The sequence below is a fragment of the Martes martes genome (genome assembly GCF_963455335.1).
Source record: "Martes martes genome assembly, chromosome: 3".
Classification (NCBI taxonomy): domain Eukaryota; kingdom Metazoa; phylum Chordata; class Mammalia; order Carnivora; family Mustelidae; genus Martes; species Martes martes.
Genome location: NC_137890.1, coordinates 93607006 through 93631986, shown reverse-complemented (window position 1 = coordinate 93631986; position 24981 = coordinate 93607006). Strand labels below are relative to the sequence as shown.

Here is a 24981-nt window from a genome sequence, read left to right as displayed (position 1 = left end):
AGAATGAAGTGGAAAAAGGAACTTCAGTGGAATGGTGTGCTTCTGTGCGCTTGCTCTCTCTCTCTCTGACAAATAAATCTTTATTTGAAAAGGGGTGAAGGGTGCTCAGATGGTTAATTGTCTGTCTTCAGCTTAACTCATGATCTCTGGGTACTGGGATCAAGCCCCACATTAGGGCTTCAAATGAATGAATAAAATCTTCAAAAAAATCTTAAAAAAAGAGAAGCAAATGTTTAATAAGCACATGAAAGTATGCTCAACATTACTGGCATTAGGGAAATGCAAATCAAAATCACATGAGATACCCTTTCACACTTATTAGGATGGTTGTATCAAACAAAATAAACCAAAACAGCCCCAGAAAATAACAAATGTTGGGGAGGATGTGGAGAAATTGGAAGCTTATGCGTTGCTGGTGGGATTGCAAAATGGTACAGCTACTATGGAAAACGGTTGGGCGGTTTCTCAAAAGTTAAACATAGAATTATCATATTCCACTCTTATTTATATACCCAAAGAATTGAAAGCAGGGACTCAAAACAGATACTTGTATATCATTATTCATAACAGTATTCACAATAGCCAAAAAGTGGAAGCAACTCAGATGTTCATCAACAGATGAATGGATAAACTACATGGTATATGCATAATATGGAATATTATGAGTTTTAAAAAGGAATGAAATTTGGGGCCTGCTACAACATGGATGAACTTTGAAAACATTATGCTAAATGAATAAGCCAGTCACAAAAAGACATAGATTGTATGATTCTACTTATGTAACATATGTAGAATAGGCAAATTCACAAGCCACGGAAAGTAGGAAAGAGGTTACTAGGGATTGAAGGGAAAGAATGTGAGGAATGGTGGTTTTATGGGTACCGAGTTTCTGGTTGGTTTGATGAAAAGTTCTGGAAATCAAAATGGTGATGGTTGTGCACACTGGGAATGTATTTAATGGCATTGAGTTGCATACGCTAAAATGGTGTATTTTGTATTATGTTAAAAAAGAAGGAGGAATGGAAGCTGATGAATGTTAATAAGTGGGGTCCGTGTACCAGAAGTTTCCATGTAGTTGGAGAACCTAGGCATTGAGAGTAACTTTAGAGACAAGGTTGTGATAAGAAGTTGGGGGTATCTAATTGATCTGAGAGGTGACATTCCAAGTCAAATCTCTTTGTGGTGTGTAACCCTTAGGGAATTGGAGCTTGGGAGACAGCAAAATCTAAATTCTAGACTGTCATTTTTTAGCTGTGCAATTTTGTCATTACTAGAACTTTCTGAACCTTTTCTATGTTAAGTATTTGTTAAGTGGACAAATAAACCATAATCATCAGAGTAAATGAGAATATTAAATGAACATATGTTTAAGAAAAAAGAAAGTAGAAGTGCCAGCACTTAGGAAGGAAATTTAAAATGAGAAAAATAGAGGAAAAATACTTGAGGAAATAGATTGTTTTCCCAGAATTAAAGGGAGATGAAAGATCGCAGATTTAAAAGCCCGAAAGAATACCAAATATTAAGTTACAGTTAAGGAAAAAAACCACACCTTATCACATTATACTGAAATCTAAGACTATCAAAGATAGAGAAGCCTAAAGCTTACCAAGAAAATTAATAACATTATTATGGACCAGAATTCAAATTGTCACTGTACTTTCAACAACAGTATAAGCTGCAAGAGAAAGAGTAATACATTTGGAATATTGAAGAGAGTATTGAAAGAAAATAACTTTGAACCTTGAATTTTATAAGGAGACAGTTGTCATTCAGGTGCAAGAGTATGATTAAAATATTCTCGAACATAGAAGACCTTTAAATATTATCCCTACAAAGTCCTACATGGGGGACATTTCTGTAGGAAGAACTCAAGTGAGCAGAGAAACAAATCTAGCAGATGCTATTAGATCTATGTGGTGTATACATTCAAGAGTGTAAAGAATGCTCAAAATACTAAAATAAAGATTGTTGTCTTAAACAAATTTGCCACAACCAGAGAAAAGAAATAAGAGAAAGCATGTTCATAAACATGAGGATTGGCTGAGATCATGGGAATGAGGACATGGTAAAATTCTTCTCTTGGTAAAGGGATATATGGATAGCACTTTATCTGAAAGAAAGGTGGTAAAAAGTGCAGGAAAAGCAAAAATACAAGTTGAAATAAAGATGTCCATTAAAAGGCAGAGATTGATGATTTAGTAAAAAAAAATTGTGTATGTTTGGTATGTATATGTGCATATATATATTTTACAAGAAATACCCTAGATCATAATTTAAAATTATGTAGGAGGAGGGGCATGGATAGGATGTGTATGAAGATCGTTGAAAATTGAGATCTCATAATGCTTTTGCTTATGGGGGTTGTATCTATTGATAGTTACCTTATTTTTTTTAAACATGGTAATTTATTTTATGCAGTTGTTTAAATCCATTGCTTAAAAATGTTCAAAAGGCACTTTAAAAAACATATTTAAAAATAGTTTTTTCTGACTTATTGGTGGATCACTTAAAATACCACATTTTTAAAAAAAATTTTATTTTATTTTATCAGTGTTCCAAGATTCATTGTTTACACACCACACCCACTGCTCCATGCATACATGCCCTTCATAATACCCACCACCAGGCCCTCCGAACCCCTCACCCTTTTCCCCTCCAAAACCCTCAGTTTGTTTCTCAGAATCCACAGTCTCTCTCAGTCTCCCCCTCTAATTTCCCCCAACTCACTTCTCTCCACCTAATGTCCTCTGGTCACTACACATTTTTAAACCATTCATAATACTGTTACCTTACATAATTTTTAAATTCCAAAACGCAAATATGCACTGTGTAATATAACACACTGCTTAGCCAGTAAGATTAGTTTCTAATACGTACTTTATATGGATTATTAATTGGTAGGGCCCTGAAACATTATTTATTTATTTATTTATTTAAAATATTTTATTTATTTATTTGACAGACAGAGATCACAAGTTGGCAGAGAAGCAGGCAGAGAGAGAGGAGGAAGCAGGCTCCCCGCTGAGCAGAGAGCCCGATGCAGGGCTCGATCCCAGGACCCGGGGACCACAACCCGAGCTGAAGGCAGAGGCCTTAACCCACTAAGTCACCCAGGCGCCCCCTGAAAAGTTATTTAAACTGAATTGATATAAACTAAAAACTAGAGATATAAAAGGAGTTGAAACAGCACTATTCACTTCTGAAACTACTTTTAAGAATTGATTTCTGTAGAGAAAACTTGTAAAGTTTAGTCTAATCTGTATTAAAATTTATATTTCAACTCCAATATATAAATGTAAGTCATATTTTTAAATCAGTAGAGATTACATAGCATAAAATAAACCGCAGTTTGTCCCCCAGATTGCTTACGAATGTTTCTATCAAGCCTATAATAAAGAAATGAGGCGAATGAGTTTTTTGGTTTGTTTTTGAGAAAAGAGGGTCAAGGGAATGGAATCCAAATAACTTTAGTTCATTAGTAATTGTATATCCAGAATTAGTTTAAAACTGTAGACTTTTAAGTAGGGCAAGTATCCTGAGAGCCAGCAGGCATTATCCTTAGATTTTTCACTTCCAATCTCGTAGGGAAATCTAAAGTCGATAGGCATAAAATTATTAGTAAGTGACTGATAATTACCTTATTAGAAATTAAAACTGAAAAAAAATTATCTATTGGTTAATTTTAAAACAGTAGTAATCTACCCCTTGTGTTATAACATAAGTAACATACAAGTATATTTTTTAAAGATTTTATTTATTTTATTTGAGAGAAAGTAGGCAGGTGCGTGCAAGAGCATCAGGTGGGGGGAGGGCAGAGAGAGGGAAAAGCCGACTCCCCACTCAATGGGGAGCCTGATGCAGGGCTCGGTCCCAGGATTCTGAGATCATGACCTGAGTCAAAGTCAGACATTTAACCCACTGAGCCATCCAGGTGCCCTAGTAACATACAAGTATTTTTTTTTTTTTAACATACAAGTATTTTTGTGAAAAACCCCTATTTTACTAAACAACCAAAGAATTTAGTGAGAAGAGTAGCATTGTCTTATGCATTTTTGTGTATCTCTTTAATGTCTGGTCTAAGAGAACATACGTAGGTCCTCTTTTCTGCTTCTGCATTTACTCTGTTGCAATATATTGTTTTAATTGAGTTACTACATGAGGAGAATCCTAGGGGCCTTATGGATCTTTTCAAAGTATCTGGGGAAACCTTTGGGTCCTGAGACCACACTCTTGAGAACTGCTTTTTCCGAACAAGTTTCTTTGCTTATTGCTGACCCTCCCTCCCCATTTGGTATCTTCTCCATTGATGTCTGTACTTTTTCATTGTCCCATGTTTCCTCCCACTTTCCATTTTTTATCTGCTCTTTTCTACCTTATATCGGTTTTCCATTTAAGGCTGATCTCCAAGTTTTCACTGATGATTCTAGTCTCTCTGACTATCTTGTCTCTAAAATCTGTTGGCAAGTATATAGCTAGTTCCACATGATTCATACTGTAGTGTTCTAAGTTTTCTTGTGTTTCTCTTTCCAATCACATTATAACGCACCTTTGAATTAGGGACTCTTAAAAATTGGCAAGACAAAATAAGAGTTTCTCCTTACAGTATTTAGTACAAGGTGATGTTTGTTGGTTGATAGGAAGTAACACTTTCTGCAAAAGTGCATATACATCACAAGTTCTCTTTTGGCCTTAAGTAGTTTACTGGAAAATTAAAGTATCTTACATGTTACCTGATATATGGCAGTATTTTTGGTATTCCAAGTAATTTTTTTAAAATAGATTTTGTAAAGATTTGTTTATTTGAGAGAGAGAGAGAGAGAGAGAAAGAAGCATGTGCACGAGCCAGGGGAGGGGCAGAGAGAGAATCTCAGGTAGACTCCCTGTTGAGTGTGGAGTTCAGTGTGGGGCTTGATCTCAGGACCCTGAGATCATGACCTGAGCCGAAATCAAAAGTCAGATGCTCAACTGACTGAGCCACCTAGCACCCCTAAACCTTGTATAACTAAAACTATCTCCAGTTCAGGCTTGTTGATCTTGTGAGTCATTTGTTGATTAATTTATTTTCTTACCATTTCAGAAAAAAGCCAAAGGACAAGAGCTCTTTGATCAGATTATGTACCATTTGGACCTTATTGAAAGTGACTATTTTGGACTGAGATTTATGGATTCTGCACAAGTGGCAGTGAGTAGCTGTTTTTTGGAAGTTCCAATGTGGGAGCAAAAATGGAAAATTTCAGGTGACATGCTAAGTATGGCAAGGCTGTATATTCTTACTGCATTCTCTTTTTCTTCTGATTTTCTTATTATGGTCTGAAGTTTTGACCACTTCAAAATAACCTGAAGTGTTTGTTAAAAAAATATGAGTCCTGGCCCTAACCCATATCATTAGAGCATGATCTTTCCAGCTGAGCCTAGGAAATCTGTCTTTTTAATAACCACTGGGTTGGTTGTTGGGCATACTAAAGTTTGAGAACCACTGTGTAATGGAAAGGGAGCTAAAATAGGAGATTTGTGGGTTCTTGTGTAAGTGATAGAAGTTACTAATTTGCAAATTAAGGTGAGTAGGCTAGGTTATCTTTAAAATCCCTTCCTGATCTTTGATTCTATAAATGTTCTTTGACCATGTGCTTTTCAGATGAGAGGAATGTGTGTATGATAGGTAGGAAGTTGGAAGCTTTTCAGAGAGCTGTTATACTAGGATTTGACTGGAGAGTGTTTGAGACAAAGTGGTAGATGATAAGATTAGAAGGTAGTTTAGTGTCCTTACCATCCAAACTGAATACCAAGAGTATTAAATAATAGATGAGCAATATTTATTCTCTAATAATTGGGATTAGGGATTTTTGAGCAAGGAGGTCGTATTTTGCTTCAGGAAGTATTAGTATTATATAGAAATAGTGTATAGGATTATTTGGAATGGGCAGAGATTGAAGTCAGAAAGAGTCATTGCAGATCCCGGGGGTAAAAGTAATATTAAGGCCTGGAATAGGACAGTCACAGTAGCAGGGAGGGGGTGGGGCGGGAGTAGAGATAAGGGTATTAAGACACCAAGCTTTGTGTTCTGGAAGTCTGTGATGGAGGAGTGTGTATGTATGTGTATGTGTTTAGTGACACATTAATTGTAGTATCTAGGACTCAGAGGAACAATATGTAAGAAATCTCAGGTTCTTTTTGGAGTGGGGCATTCATTCATACATTCATTTGGTGTGATTAATAAATAAACTAGAATACCTCTGTAAAATAATATTAAAAACTCACACCTTTTGGAGATGAACTCCTCTGTTGGCTTTATAGAACATCTTGGCTAAATTTACCGCTGTTAATAATGCTAGCTACAGGGAACCTGGGTGGCTCAGTGGGTTAAAGCCTCTGCTTTCGGCTCAGGTCATGATCCCAGGGTCCTGGGATCGAGTCCCGCATTGGGCTCTCTGCTCAGCGGGGAGCCTGCTTCCTCCTCTCTCTCTGCCTGCCTCTCTGCCTACTTGTGATCTCTGTCTGTCAAATAAGTAAATAAAAAAAAAATCTAAAAAAAAAAAAATAATGCTAGCTACAATTTTTTTTTCTCTGATTTCCATACCCTTAGTCCCCTTTCCTGAGTTAAAAGAAATTAAGCATGAACATTTTGTAACAAGAGTACTGGTTACATTTTGTCACACCCATACAGTGGAATACTCTGCAGCTCATTAAAAATGGTGACTTTTAAAGTGTACTAATTGACATAGAATAATGTAGGAAAAAAAGGGTTACAGAACAATATATTTGAGTTTTTCTATTAAAAAAATAAGAGGGGCGCCTGGGTGGCTTAGTCCTTAGGTGTCTGCCTTCGGCTCAGATCATGATCCCAGGGTTCTGGGATGGAGCCACGCATTGGGCTCCCTGGGGAGGCCTGCTTCTCCTTCTCCCACTCTGCCTGCTTGTATTCCCTCTCTTGCTGTGTCTCTGTCAAATAAATAAGTAAATCTTAAAAAAAAAAAAGTGGTTATATGTACACATATATGCTTGAAAATATTTGCAAAGCTATTTCCCATAGTTTCAGAGTTCTCATCTCTGGATGGAGTTTGTAGAGGAGGTGTTTCTTTTATTTTTCATTTTAATGTTATTTCTCTCCAGTTGGACTAAATCCATTGAGGGCAGGGGATGAGTCTTTCTTAACTTCTGTTGCCCAGCATGTAGTGGACAGATAAAACATTTATCAGATTAAATTCTGGTGCACTACTTTGTTCTAAAGGCTTGGTTGACTGGTGAGTTTAATATAATTCATCAGTCATCTTATAAATAATAGAATTACAGTCTTGCTTTCAGTGAAGAAGTAAATGATGTTAGGGATAAATAATTCAAAGCTTCCTTTTTTTTGAGGGGTTGTGAAGGAAAAGAGGTAGAAATATGCCAGCATTAAGTTTCAGGTACCATCTTTCCTTAGGATACATAAATACAGTAGTCTCTCTTTATCCATGGTTTCACTTTCCATGGTTTCAGTTACCCATGTTCAACCCCAGTCTGGGAGCAGGTGATCTTCCTTCTGACAGAAGGTCATTGGTAGCCTAAAGCTACATCACAGTGCCTACACCATTCACCTCACTTCATCTCATCATGTAGGTGTTTTATCATCTCATGGCATCATGAGAAGAAGGGTGAGTACAGTACAATAAGATACTGTCAGAGAGAGAGACCACATTCACAAAATTTTATTATGGTATATTGTTATAATTGTTCTATTTTATTAGTTATTGTTATTAATATCTTACTGTGCCTAATTTATACATTAAACTCTAAAAGTATGTATAGGAAAAAATATAGTATATATTGGGTTTGGTACTATCTATGGTTTCAAGCATCCACCGGGGTCTTGGAATGTATCTCCCACAGATAAGCGGGGGTGGGGAGCTATTGTATTTGGGGGAAAGAAGTAGACATGCAACCTTTGGTAAGTTGTATTATTTACTCTTTCTTAATATCAATAATTACTGAATTACTAGATCCATTAATTTTTTTTCCTCTCATTTGATACACATATAGTGCCTTTCTTTTGGTCATAATAAGTTTTTAGTAAAGCCAGTATTAGAACTCTTTTTTTTTTTTTTAAGGTTTTATTTCTTTAACTATTTCTACACCCTACATGGGTCTTGAACTCATGACCCTGAGATCAAGAACGCAGCCACATGCTCCTCTAACTGAGCCAGCCAGGCGCCCTATAACTTTTAATCCCTACTCTTTTTAGTTGTAACTTATCCTTTCCAAACCCAGAAATCTAGGCATTAAGATTAAATTTTAGTAAGATTTACTTTTTGTTTTTGCTGTTACTGAAATACACTATGTGCGTTGAGCTGGAAAAACAGTAGCTGGTAGATGAAAGCTATTCAAAATGACCTCTAGATAAAATATTACATGTTCTTGGGGTACCTGGATGACTCAGTGGGTTAAAGGCTCTGCCTTCGGCTCAGGTCATGATCCCAGGGTCCTGGGATCGAGCCATATCCGGCTCTCTGCTCAGCAGGGAGCCAGCTTCCCTTCCTCTTTCTCTGCCTGCCTCTCTGCCTGCTTGTGATGTCTGTCAAATAAATAAATGAAATCTTTAAAAAAAAAAAACCCAACTTTACATGTTCTTAAAGTGCTGACTCACACAGTTCTACAATTTTATGACATCAGTAAGTATAGAAAAGACTCTAAGGTATTTGTCATGTGGCCAGATATAACCCCAGAATAAAACAAAATTGATACTTTGCAAACAGGTCAGTTTATTGGTGAAGATCGAGAACTCAATCAAGTGAAGTTTTTGGCTAGGGTCATCTGTGTAAACTAAGTTAGCCCTATGATTTTTGTGTCTGTTTGTCTTATTTAGTGTAAGGGTAGAATCCAAAGAATGTTGAGGCAGGGTAAAAAAAATGACCAAAACCAGATTAAGACACCAAATAAAAAGAGAACTGTGGGCCAACATCTCTGATGAACAGAGATGCAGAAATCCTCAACAAAGTGTTAGCAAACCAAATCCAACATCATTCACCACAATCACTTGGAATTTATTCCCGGGATGCAAAGGTGGTTCAGTATTGGCATATCAATCAGTGTGATACATATCAGTAAGAAAAAGGATAAAAACCATTTGATCATTTCAGTAGATGCAGAAAAAGCGTCTGACAGTACTACATCCATTCATGATAAAAGCCCTCAACAAGGTAGATTTAGAAGGAACATACTTCAACATATAAAGGCCATATGTGAAAAACTGACAGCTAACCTTATACTCAATGTTGACAAACTGAGAGCTTTTCTCCAAAATCAGGAACAAGACAAGGATGTTCACTCTCAACACTGTTATTCACCATAGTACTGGAAGCCCTAGCAATCAGGTAAGAAAAAGGATTAAAAGGCATTCAAATTGGTGTGGTTTTTTTTTGTTTTTTTAAAGATTTATTTATTTATTTATTTGAGATAGAAAGAGCAAAAGAGGAAGCATGAGCAGGAGGGAGAGGGAGAAGCAGACTCCCCACTGAGCAGGGAACCTGATGCGGGGCTCAGTCCCACAACTTGAGATCATGACCTGAGCCAAAGTCCTATACTTAACCAACTGAGCCACCCAGGTGCCCCAAAGACATCCAGGTGAGTAAGGAAGAAGTAAAACTTCAACTATTTGCAGATGCATGATATTATATACAGAAAGCCTTAAAGACTCCACCAAAAAACTGTTAGTGCATTTCTATACACTAATAATGAAGCAGCAGCAGGAGAAATTAAGAAAGCAATCTCAGGTACAGTTGCACCAATACCTGGGAATAAACTTAACCAAGGGAGCAAAAGACCTGTAACTATAAAACATAAAACTGTAAAACATTGATGATAGAATTTGAACAACACAAAGAAATAGATTATTCCATGCTTATGGATTGGGAGAACAAATTCTGTTAAAATGTCCATACTACCCAAAGTAATTTGTAGATTTAATGCAATCTCTATCAAAATATCAATAGCATCTTTCACAGAGCTAGAACAAATAATCCTAAAATTTGTACGGAACCACAGAAGACTCCAAATAGCTAAAACAGTCTTGAAAACGAAAGAGCTGGAGGTACCACAGTCCCAGATTTCAAGTTATACTACAAAGCTACAGTAATCAACACAGCATGGCACTGGCGCAAAAATAAACACATAGGTCAATGGAACAGGATAAAAAGCTCAGAAACAAGCCCACAATTACATGGTCTTTGGCAAAAGCAGCAGGAATATACAATGGGGAAATCAGCCTCTTCAATAAATGGTGTTGGGAAAATTGGACAGCTACATGCAAAAGAATGAAACTGGATCACTTTCTTAAATCATACACAAAACTAAACTCAAAAGGGATTTTCCAGACCTATATGTGAAACCTGAAACCATAAAAATCCTAGAAGAGAGCACAAGTAGTAGTTTTTCTGACATCAGCCATAGCAGCATTAGGGGAAATAAAAGCAAAAATAAACTATTGGGACTACATGCAAATAAAAAGCTTCTGCATTGCAAAGGAAATAATAAACAAAACTAAAATGTAACCTACTGAATGGAGGAATATATTTGCAAATGACATATCTGATTAAAGGTTAGTATCTAAAATATATAAAGAACTTATACAACTCAGATCTTAAAAAAACAAATTATCCAGTTAAAAAATGGGCAGAAGACATGAGCAGACATTTCTGCAAAGAAGACATCCAGATAACCAACAGACACATGAAAAGATGCTCATCCTCACTTACCATCAGGGAAATGCAAATCAAACTGACAATGAGATACCATCTCACACCTGTTAAAGTGGCTAAAGTAAAAAATAAGGAACAAGTGTTGGTGAGGATGTGGAGAAAAAGGAACACTTTATATACTGTTAGTGGGAATGCGAACTGATGCAGTCATTGTGGAAAACAGTATAGAGGTTCCTCAAAAAATAAAAATTAAAAAAAAAATAAAAATAGAACTACCCTATGATCCAGGAATTTGTGTATTTGTGTATTTACCCAAAGAATACAAAAACACTAACTCAGAGGATATATACACCTCTGTGTTTATTGCAGCATCATTAATTTGACAATAGTGAAATTATGGAAGCAGCCTAGATGTCCAGCAATAGATGAATGGATAAAGAAGAGGTGGTATCTCTCTCCAGTGGAATATTATTCAGCCATAAAAAAGAACGATACTATGCCATTTGCAACAACATGGATGGAGCTAGAAGGTATAACACTAAGCAAAATAAGTCAGAGAAAGACAAATACATTTGATTATTTCACTCATATGGAATTTAAGAAGCAAAACAAATGGACAAAGGGGAAAGAGAGAGATAAGCCTACAGACTCTTAATTATAGAGAACAGGGCACCTGTGTGGGTCATTTAGTTAAGCATCTGCCTTTGGCTCAGGTCAGGATGCCAGGTTCCTGGGATTGAGTCCTGCATAGGGCTCTCTGCTCAGAGGGGAGTCTGCTTCTCCTTCTACCCTTTCCCCCGCCCCTGCTTGTGATCTCTCTCCTTCTCTCTCTCTCTCTCTCTCTCTCTCTCTCTCTAAGATAGATAAAATCTTTAACAAAAAATAGGGAACAAACTGATGGTTACTGAAGGGGAGGTGGGTGGGCAAAATAGGTGATAGGAATTAATGAGTACACTTAAGCACTAAGTAATGTACAGAATTGTTGAATCACTATATATCACCTGAAACTAATAAAACACTGTTAACTATACTGTAATTAAAATAAAAACCTTGAAAAATGATCAAGGAATTACGTGTTACATTTCAATCTTAAATACGTTGTGTGTATGCCTATGTATGTAAAATCAGTGTGTTAAAGTTTAGTTTTTTGGTCATTTCAGATAAGTCTGAAATATGTATGATTGGAATTATGCATTTACTTTTCTTCCTATGAATATGTAGAATCTGAGTTTGCTCTTGTTTACTTTTGCTTATACCAGCTCATTTTATGTTCACATACACATTTAATGTGTAGTTGAAATAATGTCATATTTACAGAAAAGTTGTAAGAACAGCGTAAATAAATATTTTTGTGGAACCATTTGAGAAAAGAGTTGCAGATGTCTCGTCACCCCTGAATTCTTTAGTGTATTTTTCCCACAAGTATATTCTGTATAGCTTAGTGCAGCCATCAAAACCAGGAAGTTGACATTGTGACATTACCACCATCTAATCCTCAGACTCCATTCATATTTTCCAGTTGTCTGTACAGTGTCCTTTATATAGCCAAAGGGTCTAGTTCAGAATCATGTTTTACATTCAGTTGTTAGATTTCTTCAGTTGCCTTCATCTTGGAATACTGTGGTCCCTCACTCTTACCTTGACTTTTACACTTTTGAAGATACAGGTCAGTTATTTTATGGGCTGTACCTCAGTTTGGGTTTGTCTGGTGTTTCCTCATGAGGTAGGTTAATCTTAGATATTTGGCAGGAAAATAGGTGAAGTGATGCTGTGTTTCCTTATTCTATCAAGTGACGTTTAATTTTATTTTGTCCCATTACTGGTGATCTTAACTTTTAACTTTGAATCTTTTTTTTTTTTTTTTTTTAAATAACAGGATGGAGAGGGGCCTTGGCGGTAGGGAGAAAGAGAGAGAGAGAATGAGAGACAATATCTTTCTTTTTTTTAAAAAATTTTTACTGTGTTATGTTAGTCACCATATAATACATCATTAGTTTTTGATGTAGTGTTCCAAGAGTCATTGTTTACATATAATACCCAGTGCTTCATGCAATGCATGTCCTCTTTAATACCCACTACGAGGCTTACCCATCCCCCACGCCCTCCCCTCTAAAACCTTCAGTTTGTTTCTCAGAGTCCACAGTCTCTCATGCTTTATCTCCCCCTCTGATTTTCCCCCCCTCCGTTTTCCTTTCCTTCTCCTAATGTCCTCCATGTTATTCCTTATGTTCCACAAGTAAGTGAAACCATATAATAATTGACTTTGAGAGAGAATATCTTAAGCAGGCTCCAGGCTCAGTGTGGGGCCTGATCTCACAACCTTGAGATAATGACCTGAGCCAAATCAAGAGTTGGATGCTTAACCAACAGAACCACCCAAGTGTCCTGATACTAACTTTGATCCTTTGATTAAGGTAGTGTAATTAAGTTTTTCTTTTTTTTCTTTGTCTCTTTTTTCTTTCTTTTGTGTACAGTTACATCGACAAGACTTCCTTATCAAACTTTCTTTGTTTATTTATTTATTTATTATTTATTTACTTGACAGAGATCACAAGCAGGCAGAGAGGCAGGCAGAGAGAGAGGGGGAAGCAGACTCCCTGTTGAGCTCAGAGCCTGACTTGGGGCTCAATCTCAGGACCCCGAGGTCATGACCTGAGCTGAAACTAAGAGTTGGCCACCCAACTGACTGTGCCACCCAGGTGCCCCAAGATTCAGACCTTCTGCTCTGAGAAAGACTCTGTTAAGAGGGTAAAAAGCCAAGTTACACACTTGGAGAAGATACTTGCAAACCGTATATCTGACAAGGAACTCAATATATAAAGAACTCCTAAACTCAACAGTTAGAAAACGGAAGACATGGAGAGTCATTTAACCGAAGAGAATATATTGATGGTAGACAAATACATGAAAAGATGTTAGGCATCAGTAGGTATCAGGGAAATGCAAATTAAGACCTTGATGAGGCATCATCACCATACATGTTTTAGAATAGCTAAAATAAAAATAGTGACAATTCCAAATGCTACTGAGGATGTGGAGAAACTGGGCCTCTCATATATTGGTATTGAGAATATAAAAATGTTATAGCCATTATGGAAAATAATCTGTCAGTTTCCTAAAATAGTAAATATACATTAACCATATAACTCAGCATTTGTATGCATGACCATTTATCCCAGAGAAGTGAAGACTTATTTCCTTACAAAACCTGTGCATGATTATTCGTAGCAGCTATATTTGTAATAGAAAAAAACTTGGAAAAAATAAAGGTCATGTAGTTGTTTGATTAAATCAACTGTGAACACTGTTCAACAATAGAAAAGAAATACCTATTGATTCTGTGGATACTCAGAACAACTTGGATGGATTTCAGGGGCATTATGATGAGTGAAAAAAGCCAATCTAAAAAGGTCATATACTGTATAATTCCACTTATATAACGTTCTTGAAAAGACAAAATTGTGAAGATCATATTAATGTTGCTAAGGTTTAAGGAAGTTAGAGGTGGGGGGGCGAGTGTGTATTACTATATCACGTGTATTATCAAGGAGTCATGTGAGCATTTTTTTTGTTGTTGTTAATAGAATATTTCTTTACAGTGATAGTGGTATTAGTTACAGAAGTCCAGACTTGTAGTAAAATGACATATAACATAGTACTAAGGTCAGTTTCCTGATTTTAATTTGTACCATGGTAATGTTAGATGTAACCATTGGGGGAAGGTGGGGATGGGACACAGGACCTCTCACTATTATCGTTGTAACTTCCTGTGAATATTTCATAATAATTTTTTTTAAAGAATAAGAAAAATAGGGGTGCCTGGGTGGCTCAGTCATTAAGTGTCTGCCTTCAGCTTAGGTCATGATTTCAGGGTCCTGGGATCAAGCCCCACATTGGCCATCCTCTCAGGGAGCCTACTTCTCCCTCTCCCTCTGCTGCTCCCCCTGCCTGTGCTCTCTGTGTCTGTCTCTCTCTCTCCCTCTCTCTGTCAAATGAAAAATAAAATCTTAAAAAAAAGAAAAAAGAAAAACAGAGTCTGGGCCAAACAAATTAAGTGTCAGGGCCAAGATTTAACCCTCTGGCTTATGTTAGTGCCCTCTGTTTGGTGAAGTTTTTCAAGTTTCATATTTAGAGCTTAGAATTTTAACTGGTCCATCAAGGTTTTTTTGTTCTGTTTTGTTCTTCATTTATTTTGAGAGGGAGTAAGGGACGGAAGGGAGGGGAAAGAATCTTCCTTAAGCAGATTCTGTGCTGAGGGCAGAGCCCAACTCAGGGCTCAGTCTTAGGACACTGAGATCATGACTAGAGTCGAAATCAAGAGTTGCCACTTGGAATGCCTGGGTGGCTCAGTCAGTTAAGCATCTGCCTTGGGCTCGGGTCATGATCCCAGGGTCTTGGGATTGAGTCCTGCATCAGGTTCCTTGCTAGGCAGGGAGCCTTCTTCCCCCTCTGCCTGCAGGTCCCCTGCTTGTGCGTGCGTGCACACTTGCGCTCTCTCTCTCTCTCTCTCTCTCTCTCTGACAAATAAATGAATAAAATCTTAAAAAAAAAAAAAAAGAGTTGGTGCTTAAGCAGCTGAGCCACCCAGGTGCCCCTGGTCCCTTAACTTCTTAGAGTTATCTAGAGTGTAGACACTTTTGTCATGTTTCAGGAAAGAGAAACAAAAGATAGCATTTCCCCTTTACTTGGGAAAGAAGGAAAATTAACAGGTTGGTAGTACTTTTTTTTTTTTTTTTTTTTGCCTTTTTACAATTGATCTTAGCCAAAAGGCCAAGAAGTAGAGTTTTTTTTTTTTTTTTTTGCCTTTTTAAAAAGTTGGTGTGATAGCTTGTATTGGTTCTGTATATATTGTTTAAACTTCCCTTGTTCTCTGTATAAAAATCCCAAGTAAATTGTCAGCACACAGTATTCAGCAGCTTATTAAAAGTATAAGTAACACATTTTGATCAGGTTGAGTTTATTCTCAGAAATGCAAGGATGAGGGGCGGCTGGGTGGCTCATTTGTTAAGCATCTGCCTTTGACTCAGGTCATGATCCTGGGGTCCTGGGTTTGAGTCCCACATTGGGCACCTCGCTCAGCGGGAAGCCTGCTTCTCCCTCTCCCACTCCCCTGTGTCTCTCTCTCTCTCTGTGTCTCTCTGTGTCTCTTTCTGTCAAATAAATAAATAAAATCTTTAATTAAAAAAATCTTTAATTAAATCTTTAAATTTAAATTTTTAAATTTAAATTTAAAAAATCTTTAATAAAAAAAAAAAAAGAGGGGCGCCTGGGTGGCTCAGTGGGTTAAAGCCTCTGCCTTCAGCTCAGGTCATGATCTCAGGTTCCAGTGATAGAGTCCCACATCTGGGTCTCAGCTCAGCAGGGAGCCTGCTTTCCGCACCCCCCCCCCCCCCGCCCCACTCTGCCTCTCTGCCTACTTGGATCTCTGTCTGTCAAATAAATAAAATCTTTAAAAAAAAATAAAATGAAAAAAAAAAAGAAATGCAAGGATGATTCAGTATCAATTGAGATAATTTGTCATATATGGTTTTTCATGCCATTTGTTTCCTGCCTTTGTTTTAAGAGGATTGTACTTTCTTGTTCAGTTGATATCGGGCTCGGCTATGTGTCTTGCCTCTGGCAGTAGAATCTGAGTTGATGTGCTGTGTGCCAATTCTGAACAGTTTAACCCTTCATTGATGCTTGTTATTGCTTTGGCATATACTTAATTGAAACTACATTAAAAAATGATTGAAACTGAAATCTTTACCACAAAGAAAATAAAGTAACTTGATTTGTTGAAGTTTATGGCATTTTAAAGACAACACTGTATGGAAATGGAAGTGGAGAGGTTAGATCCAAAGCTGAAGGCTAGAAAACACTTAATTGTCTAGTGGAACACAGGGTAAATGTGTTACAGGTGCTGCATACCTGGAGGCTGCAGCAGTCGTTTCCCTTGATAGTAGATCCAAGCTCATTGAGTTAAAGAGGCTATTCTTGTTCCAGTTTTAGAATTCAGCTATTCAGGTACTGTAGGCATAATGTGTGAGATGTGTTTGTCTTGCTGACCTTCACTTATCTGAGGTTGTGCAGATAACGCTTTAGAATTCTTATCAAGTGGTATTTTGGTAGACCTTTAAGCCTCTTCTTTCTTGCCCCAGAATTCCTGGACTAAACATAATGGACTTTGGCCAGTATGGAATTGACCTTTCAGTCTCTGTAGCTCTATCCAACTTTAGAGGCGTGCTTTTTCCCATTTTAGGTCTGAGTGGACATGTGGCACAACCTATATATGTGGCACCTGTAGAGAACAGACCTGGTGAATACTCAGTCACTTTACTCTCTTTCTATGCAGATACCTCATTATTAACAGTGACAACAATAACAACAACCACCCTAGATTAATAGAGGAGTGATAGAAGCATTTCTGTTAAAGACAAGATGATAATTTGCCTGTTATTACCAGTGGTATTTAATTTCATAACAGAAGTGCCAGCAAATGCAGTCACAGAAGTTTTATTATAAAGACTGGAAAGGAGGAGGTAAAATTATCATTGTTGGCAGGTGGTTGGATTATACATTAACTAAGAACCTAACACAAACAATAGGATTCAATAAAATAGTGGGGAGTGAAAATATGTAGAAATAAGTAGTGTATGTTAAATACATGTCCATATTGTAACACACAGGCACACATGTATTTGTTAAATAAGGAGGAACTGTAAAAAGTATATTTCCAAAATAGATTACATGCTCTCTCTGGAGAGTGAATATAAAACCTGCCTCACCTACATTTCCATTATGAATTTGACTTTTAAGAATTTTAAGAGGGCATATTAATAATATGAAGAAAGGCACAGTGGTAAATATATTTTAATGGCTTATCTAACTCTTCTTTTGAAATGTCTTCTAACACAGACTGTTAATACCAAGAAAGTAATCACCCAGGAAGAATTTATAATGAATTTAGACCAAATTGAAGTGTTTCCAGTTAGATTACAGCAATGCACTGTATTGGTTCTCCATTTTTATTGTGTAGATTTTTTAACATTTTGTTAATTGTTTAAAATTTTCTTTAAAACAATCTTAATTCAGAACATAAACCTCTACTTTTCAAAGCAGAAATATTTTTTGCAGATGTAGTTGCTTTGAAAGGTGGTTAGCATTTCTCTGTTTTAAAGTCTTTGCTCTTTGAGCAAAGGTAGTAGGGCATTTCTTTAGTAGAGCTGTGTAGGTGGTTAGAAATCAGGAATCATTTATTTGAAGAGCTGTTTACAGATGGGCTTAGGGACCGGGATGAGGGTGTGTGTGCATGTCAGTGTTTTGGAAGCTCCCTAGGTGATTCTTCGTTTGATTTAGTTATGTCTGTTGTTTGTGATTACATACTCTTTATAATTTCAGACACATGCAGGTAATAATTCTTCTTTCATGCCCAGCTCAATAGGATGGCTTCCCACATCCTTTGATGGCTAAGTTTATCAACCAGACTTTAAAATTAGGAAATTAGAAGGGAGTTTGTTTCCTTTTTAAGGTATAATGGGGAAAGAGGACTGTATTAGTTTTACCCTAGGCATGCAAGAATCTGTATCTGCATGCTCTCACCTTTATCTTCTAATGTAATATAAATTCAACTCCTAAAGACCCTGATTGACAAAAATCCTATCAGTGCCTGTCTCTGAGTTCTGAATTTTCCAGTCCCTGAGCTTGGAATGTGGAGGAGATGAAAGAAAACAGACTTGAGAATATGCAAACATGAACTCAGACCTTCCCCAGAAGAACGTCACCCAGAACTCCCCAGCTCCTAAGTTTCACTTTAAAATGTGCTTGATGTTATCTGAGTTTGGGTCATTTTAAGGGAGTGCAGATGTTAAAGCTCTTACTATATGCAGGTAAAGAAGAGACTAAAATGCCTGCTTGGAAGAAAACTCTGATCCTTTATCTCACTGGGATGATTTTATGTTTAATGTGCTTCTTAGAATAGTAGGGTACAAATTAAAGATTAAAGGTGTTTTTTTTTAATTAAAATTTTTTAAAAGATTTTTATTTATTTATTTGACAGAGATCGCAAGTAGGCAGAGAGAGAGAGAGAGAATGGGAGAGAGGAGGAAGCAGTCTCCCCGCTTAGCAGAGAGCCGGATTCGGGGCTCAATCCCAGCACGCTGGGATCAGGACGGGAGCTGAAGGCAGAGGCTTTAACCCCCTGAGCCATCCAGGCGCCCCAAAGGTGTATTTTTGAGACTAGCCCTTATATGTTCTTAAACAGGAACAAATTCAAATTACAACCATCTAAGAAAGACTATAGATTGTTCTTGAAATAGCATGTGATCTTACATTGTTTCCGTCTTTACATTCCTCAAAGTTTATTCTGTCAAAATTTATAGTTAGCCTGTTGATGTTCAGTCCATTGTTAATGTTCCCTAGGTTTTACCAACATGTATAAACATTTTTTTTTTCCTCCTTCCCTGTTTGAAGAAACTCTGAAAGGAGTCAGAAACCAGTAACATCTTGTTGGAGGGTACATGTGGTAATAGAAATTGGGTATTTGGGGGGTGGCCTGTTGCAGGGAGTAGAGGGACTGTTGATCATATACTTTTTAATGCTACCCCCATATTAAACCTATATATAAGTAAATTATTTTTATAAAATACTAAAATAAAAGGTCTGTGAGTATTTTAAATAATATGTGCTCCTCGTAGAGTAAGTTGAAAATAGAGGAAAGCACAAAGAAGAAAAATTATCACCAGCAGTATCCACTGCCTAGAGATAACATCTGTTATTGTTTTGTTATAGATTATCTCAATCCAAAAGAAAAAAAGCATGTTTTTATATATACACTTGTACATTTTGACAAAACAATTATATTTTGTAACCTGCTTTTTAAAATTTAACAATATATTATAAATAGTTTTCCAGATCCTTAAATATTTGCTTTCCTTGTTTTTAATTGATGCATGGTGTTCTGTCATATTGAAATACTTTATTTAACCAATTCATTCTTATTGAATATATATATATATGTATATATATATAGTCTTAACTTTCTCTCACATAATTCCTTTTAAGTAAATCTATACACATCCGTAATTATTTCTAGGTATAGAATTGCTGAGTCAAAGACAGGTATTTTATTTTTTATTTTTTTTACTAACATATAATGTGTTATTTGTTTCAGGGGTACAGGTCTATGATTTATCAGTCTTACACAATTTACAGTGCTCACCATAGCACATAACCTCCCCAGTGTCCAAAACTGAGCCCCCCTATCCCTCCCACCCACCTCTACTCCAGCATCCCTCAGTCTGTTTCCTGAGATTATGGTTTGTCTCCCTCTCTGGTTTTGTCCTGTTCCATTTTTTTTCCCTCTTTTTCCCTATGATCCTCTGCCTTATCTCTCAAATTCCATGTATCAGTGAGATCATATGGTAATTGCCTTTCTCTGATTGACTTATTTCACTTAGCATAATACCATCTAGTTCCATCCACGTCATTGCAAGTGGCAAGATTTCATTTTTTGATAGCTGTATAATATACTACCCCCTCCCCCCCCACCCCTGCACGCTCTTGTGTGTGTAAGTATTGTGTGTGTAAGTATGTTGTGTATGTGTGTATCTTGCCTATTCTTTATCCATTCTTCCGTCAGTGGACAGCTCGGCTCTTTCCATAGTTTGGCTGTTGTGGACATTGTTGCTATAAATGTTGGGGTGCATGTGCCCCTTTAGATCACTATGGTTTGTATCTTTGGGGTAAATACCCAGTAGTGCAATTGCTGGGTCATAGGGTAGCTCTGTTTTCAACTTTTTGAGGAACCTCATACTGTTTTCCAGAGTGGCTGCACCAGCTTGCATTCCCACCAGCAGTGTAGGAGGTTTCCCCTTTCTCCGCATTCTCACCAACAGCTGTCATTTCCTGACCTGTGGATTCTAGCCATTCTGACTGGTATGAGGTGGTATCTCATTGTGGTTTTGATTTGTACTTCCCTAATGCTGAGTGATTTGGAGCACTTTTTCATGTGTCTGTTGGCCATTTGGGTGTCGTCTTTGCAGAAATGTCTGTTCTTGTATTCTGCCCATTTCTTGATTGGATTATTTGTTCTTTGGGTGTTGAGTTTGATAAGTTCTTTGTAGATTTTGGGTACTAGCCCTTTATCTGATATGTCTTTTGCAAGTATCTACTCCCATTCTGTCAGTTGTTGTTTTTTGGTTTCGTTGACTGTTTCTTTTGCTGTGCTGAAGCTTTTTATCTTGATGAGGCCCCAGTAGTTCATTTTTGCCCTTGCTTCCCTTGCCTTTGGGGATGTGTCTTGGGGGAAGTTGCTGTGGCTGAGTCAAAGAGGTTGCTGCCTGTGTTCTCCTCAAGGATTTTGATGCATTCCTGTCTTACATTTAGGTCTGTCATCCATTTTGAGTCTTATTTTTGTGTGTGGTGTAAGGAGATGGTCCAGTTTCATTCTTCTGCATGTGGTGGTTCAATTTTCCCAACACCATTTGTTGAAGAGACTTTTTTCCACTGGATATTCTTTCCTGCTTTATTGAAGATTAATTGACCATAGAGTTGAGGGTCCATTTCTGGGCAAAGACAGTTATTTTTAGGGCATCCTTAAATTGCCTCCTGGAACAGTTGTGTTCATTTGCACTCATTATGGTGTAGGAGTAACCCTAACAATAGGCATGTGAGATTGCCCAGGCAACCAGCAGACATCTGTTAATTCATTGCAGTAGAGTAGATAAAACCTGAAGACAGAGCAACTTCTGGGTTTCATGTTGTGGGTAGAAGACTATCTGGGGTATAAAAACTAATTTTATCTTATACCCAATATGTGATTGGCATGAGGCTTTGGTAGGTATTAATATAATTAAGTTTGGGATTTTTGGATATTGAGTTGCTGGCATTAGCTATGATGGATGGACTTTTTGCTGTATTAGGTTGACCTCTTTTCTGCTAATAGACAGAATTGTGTTTCTGCAGGCTAGCCTAGGATTCTATTGGAGGGATGTCTAAAACTGAACAGTTGCTAGATTGAAATAGGCTTAAAAGTGGGTGTCCAACTGAATTTATTAAAAGATGGAGAAGCGGCTGGCCGGGGCGGGGGGTAGGGGGGGTGGGGGGGGTGGCCCCTGGCTGGCTCAATCGGTAGAGCATGCAACTCTTCTTCTTCTTCTTCTTCTTCTTTTCTTTTTCTTTTTTTTTAAAGATTTTATTTATTTGAGAGAGAAAAAGAGAGGCAGAGCCTGAGCAGGGGGAAGGAGGCAGAGGGAGAGGGAGAAGCAGACTACCTTTTGAGTGGGGAGACCTGATGTGGGGCTCCATTCTAGGACCTTGAGATTGTGACCTGAGCTGAAGGCAGACACTTGACTGTCTGAGCCACCCAGGCACCCCAGGCACGCAACTCTTGATATCAGGGTTATGAGTTTGAGCCCAGCATTGGGTGTAGAGATTACTTAAAAATAAAATCTTAAAAAAAAAAAAAGATGAGAAATGGCTAAATAGCCTATACCCTTGGAATCCAGAGAAAATATTGCATAGTATTTAATCGCCTTTTGAAATGTTAACTGAGCATCTTATTTCAAATGAAGAGGTACTTTGCTTGTACACTGGTAGTTCTGTGAATTTCACTTGAGAAGAGGCTCTGCAAATAGTTACAAGGCTATTAACAATGTAGCCTTGTTTACCCAGTCTTTGCCTATCTGGATTTCTGAAACTGGATTCTTTAGCTCTGTGAATTAGTTAGCACAAGAGCACTCCTTTCGTTTTTAGGGTGCTTGGAATTGTAAGCATGCTGGAGAGAACACAATCATGTATATCTTAGTTGGATGAGTGCACCCTGCCACTGTTAGGATTTGGTGTTGTAAAGGGATTAATAGAAGTGAGCTAGGAATGGTTTATCTGTGGAAGCCTCTGGAATTGCCCCTTAATGGCTGTTTGTGTTACGGACATTTCATAGTGGGAAGGTTACAGAAATCAAAAGGCTATTAGTTTTGAAACCAGAAGCCTGCTAGTCACAGTGTTAACATTTTTAATTTGTAAAGCGAAGGAGCAAAGATTGCTTCATTCTTAGCTATGAGATAGATCTAATCTTATAGTGTAGGCTCTTCCAAAGAGTACTACTTCTGAGTATTATCTATTTTGTAAAATTTAAGTGACACTGTTATTTCCCCTCATTTTTGGTTATGATCTCTTAGTAAATCTTACATTTTTATCACAAGACTGAACCAGACGATGGAATATGAGGATACTTTCCTTTTAATTTTAACATTTTTATAAGAGTCATTTTGGGGGAGGGGGATATGAAAACTAAAGGCAGAATTAAAAATGCCATCCTTGTTACTGTGAGGGAGTAGAGGAATTGTTTTAAGAAGTCCTTTATCTGAGGGGTACCTGGGTGACTCTGTTGACTGGCCGGCTCTTGATTTCAGCTTAGGTCATGATCTCAGGGTCCTGGGATTGAGCCCCACATAGAGCTCTGTGTTCAATGTGGAGTCTGCTTGTCTCTCTCCCTCTGTTCTTCCCCTCTACCCCCATGCTCTTGCTTACTCACTCTCTCAAATAAAATCTTAAAAAAAAAAAGTCCTATATCTGGTTTTAAGTCACTTTTTGCTTTTTGCTTGTGTGTCATAAGTTTGCTGTAGATATTGGGGGCAGATAATCCTCCCCCATTTTCATTCTCACTTTTTCTCTTTGTGAGATATTTTTAATGATCACTGAAGCATGATGAAAATTAACTTTTATTAATGAAAATGTTGAGTTCTGTCATCTGCTTCACATCTGATTTTTGCTTTTGTTTTCAGCACTGGCTAGATGGTACCAAGAGCATCAAAAAGCAAGTAAAAAGTAAGTGTTCAAAAAATTGTGAACAAAAAGTGAATTTAATTATGTGTAATTATATATTAGAAGCTCTGATTCCTAATAAAGAGATCATATTTCAGATGAATTTCTTAGCATCTCTACTTTCTAAAAATAATTTCAATTTGATACTTTGACCCACCCGCTAAGTTAATATAGGGTTAATAGTAATCTAGAGTCAAGTGCTTTATAGTTTATTTCTTGGAGGATTTGCAACTTGCAAAGGAGATTAACTTCTCATGAGATGCTTGACTTTGAGTAGTTTACTTATGTTGGAATTTTCCTGTTTGGCATCTGCCCTGCTCTGTAAAATATTTTGAGACTTTAAAGATGTAACTTTTAAAAATTAAGAGAATGAAGTGAAACAATTCACATAAAATGTTGTTATTCCTAGCAATAGTCAGGGGAGGATACCAGTGTCCGATTTGTAATCCCGTTTGTCCTTTGTCATAAGAGGTTTCAGAGCATCTCAGCTTTTGTCTTTACAAAATAATGGAACCACTAAGAATTTAGAAGTTAGTGAGATAGGTGAAATGAATTAGAAAGTGAGGGGGGAACTTGCCATCAGCAGTTAATAACCTAGGCATTACTCAGTACTCAAAAGAAATATAGCTTCTCAGGTTTTTTTAGGGCTGTTAGATTGCACAGTCAAAACTTTTATTTGATGCATTTGGCCCAGAACTGTTAGAATTAATCTAGAACTCTCTATTCTTGGGAGGACAGCTAATTATGATAGTACTATATGATGGTTGGTACATTTAAAAAATCTACTGATTGATCTTTTTGTGTTAGTCAGGGTTTAATTAAGCTGTACAATATTTTGGTGTGTGAAATATTGCCATAATACCCTGTTATCTTCTGTCTCTACTTCAGTAGCCTTTTTAACAAATTTACTGACTGAAAATTCTTACTCATTGAATAGTTATATAAAAAGTTAAAGTATTTTTTTGTTTGTTTTTTGTTTTTTAATCACAGTTGGTTCACCCTATTGTCTGCATCTTCGAGTTAAATTTTATTCCTCAGAACCAAATAATCTTCGTGAGGAGCTAACACGGTAAGATCATTCTAGAGCTGTACAGGGTAAAGTTTTGGTCAGCTAGCTAAAGGTGCTAGAAGATTGTCTTTATAATTCTTTCCAGCTTGTAGACCACTAATGAAATGAATCTCTTGCCTTTGGTTAAGACCTCAGACAATAGAATTTCATTTTAGGGGCGCCTAGGTGGCTCAGTGGGTTAAAGCCTCTGCCTTCGGCTCAGGTCATGATCTCAGGGTCCTGGGATCGAGCCCTACATCGGGCTCTCTGCTTGGCAGGTAGCCTGCTTCCTCCTCTCTCTCTGCCTGCCTCTCTGCCTACTTGTGATCTCTGTCTGTCAAATAAATAAATAAAATCTTTTAAAAAAACCAATTTCATTTTAGGACAGTTTTTTTTGTTTTTTTAAGATTTTTACTTATTCATTTGAGAGAGATACCAAGATAGAGACGATGGGGGTGG

At 37.2% G+C, this 24981-nt stretch overlaps 1 protein-coding gene across 4 annotated transcripts in view; it reads left to right on the top strand.

Moving 5' to 3' along the window:
- EPB41L5 (erythrocyte membrane protein band 4.1 like 5) overlaps nt 1-24981 on the top strand; it is a 135610-nt gene that overhangs the window by 18603 nt on the left and 92026 nt on the right. For all 4 annotated transcript variants that reach the window (XM_080798236.1, XM_080798235.1, XM_080798233.1 and 1 more), the window contains 3 exons: nt 5078-5182; nt 23435-23477; nt 24465-24543. In XM_080798236.1, the coding sequence (XP_080654362.1) occupies nt 5078-5182; nt 23435-23477; nt 24465-24543 (227 nt within the window). The remainder of the gene's footprint in view (nt 1-5077; nt 5183-23434; nt 23478-24464; nt 24544-24981) is intronic.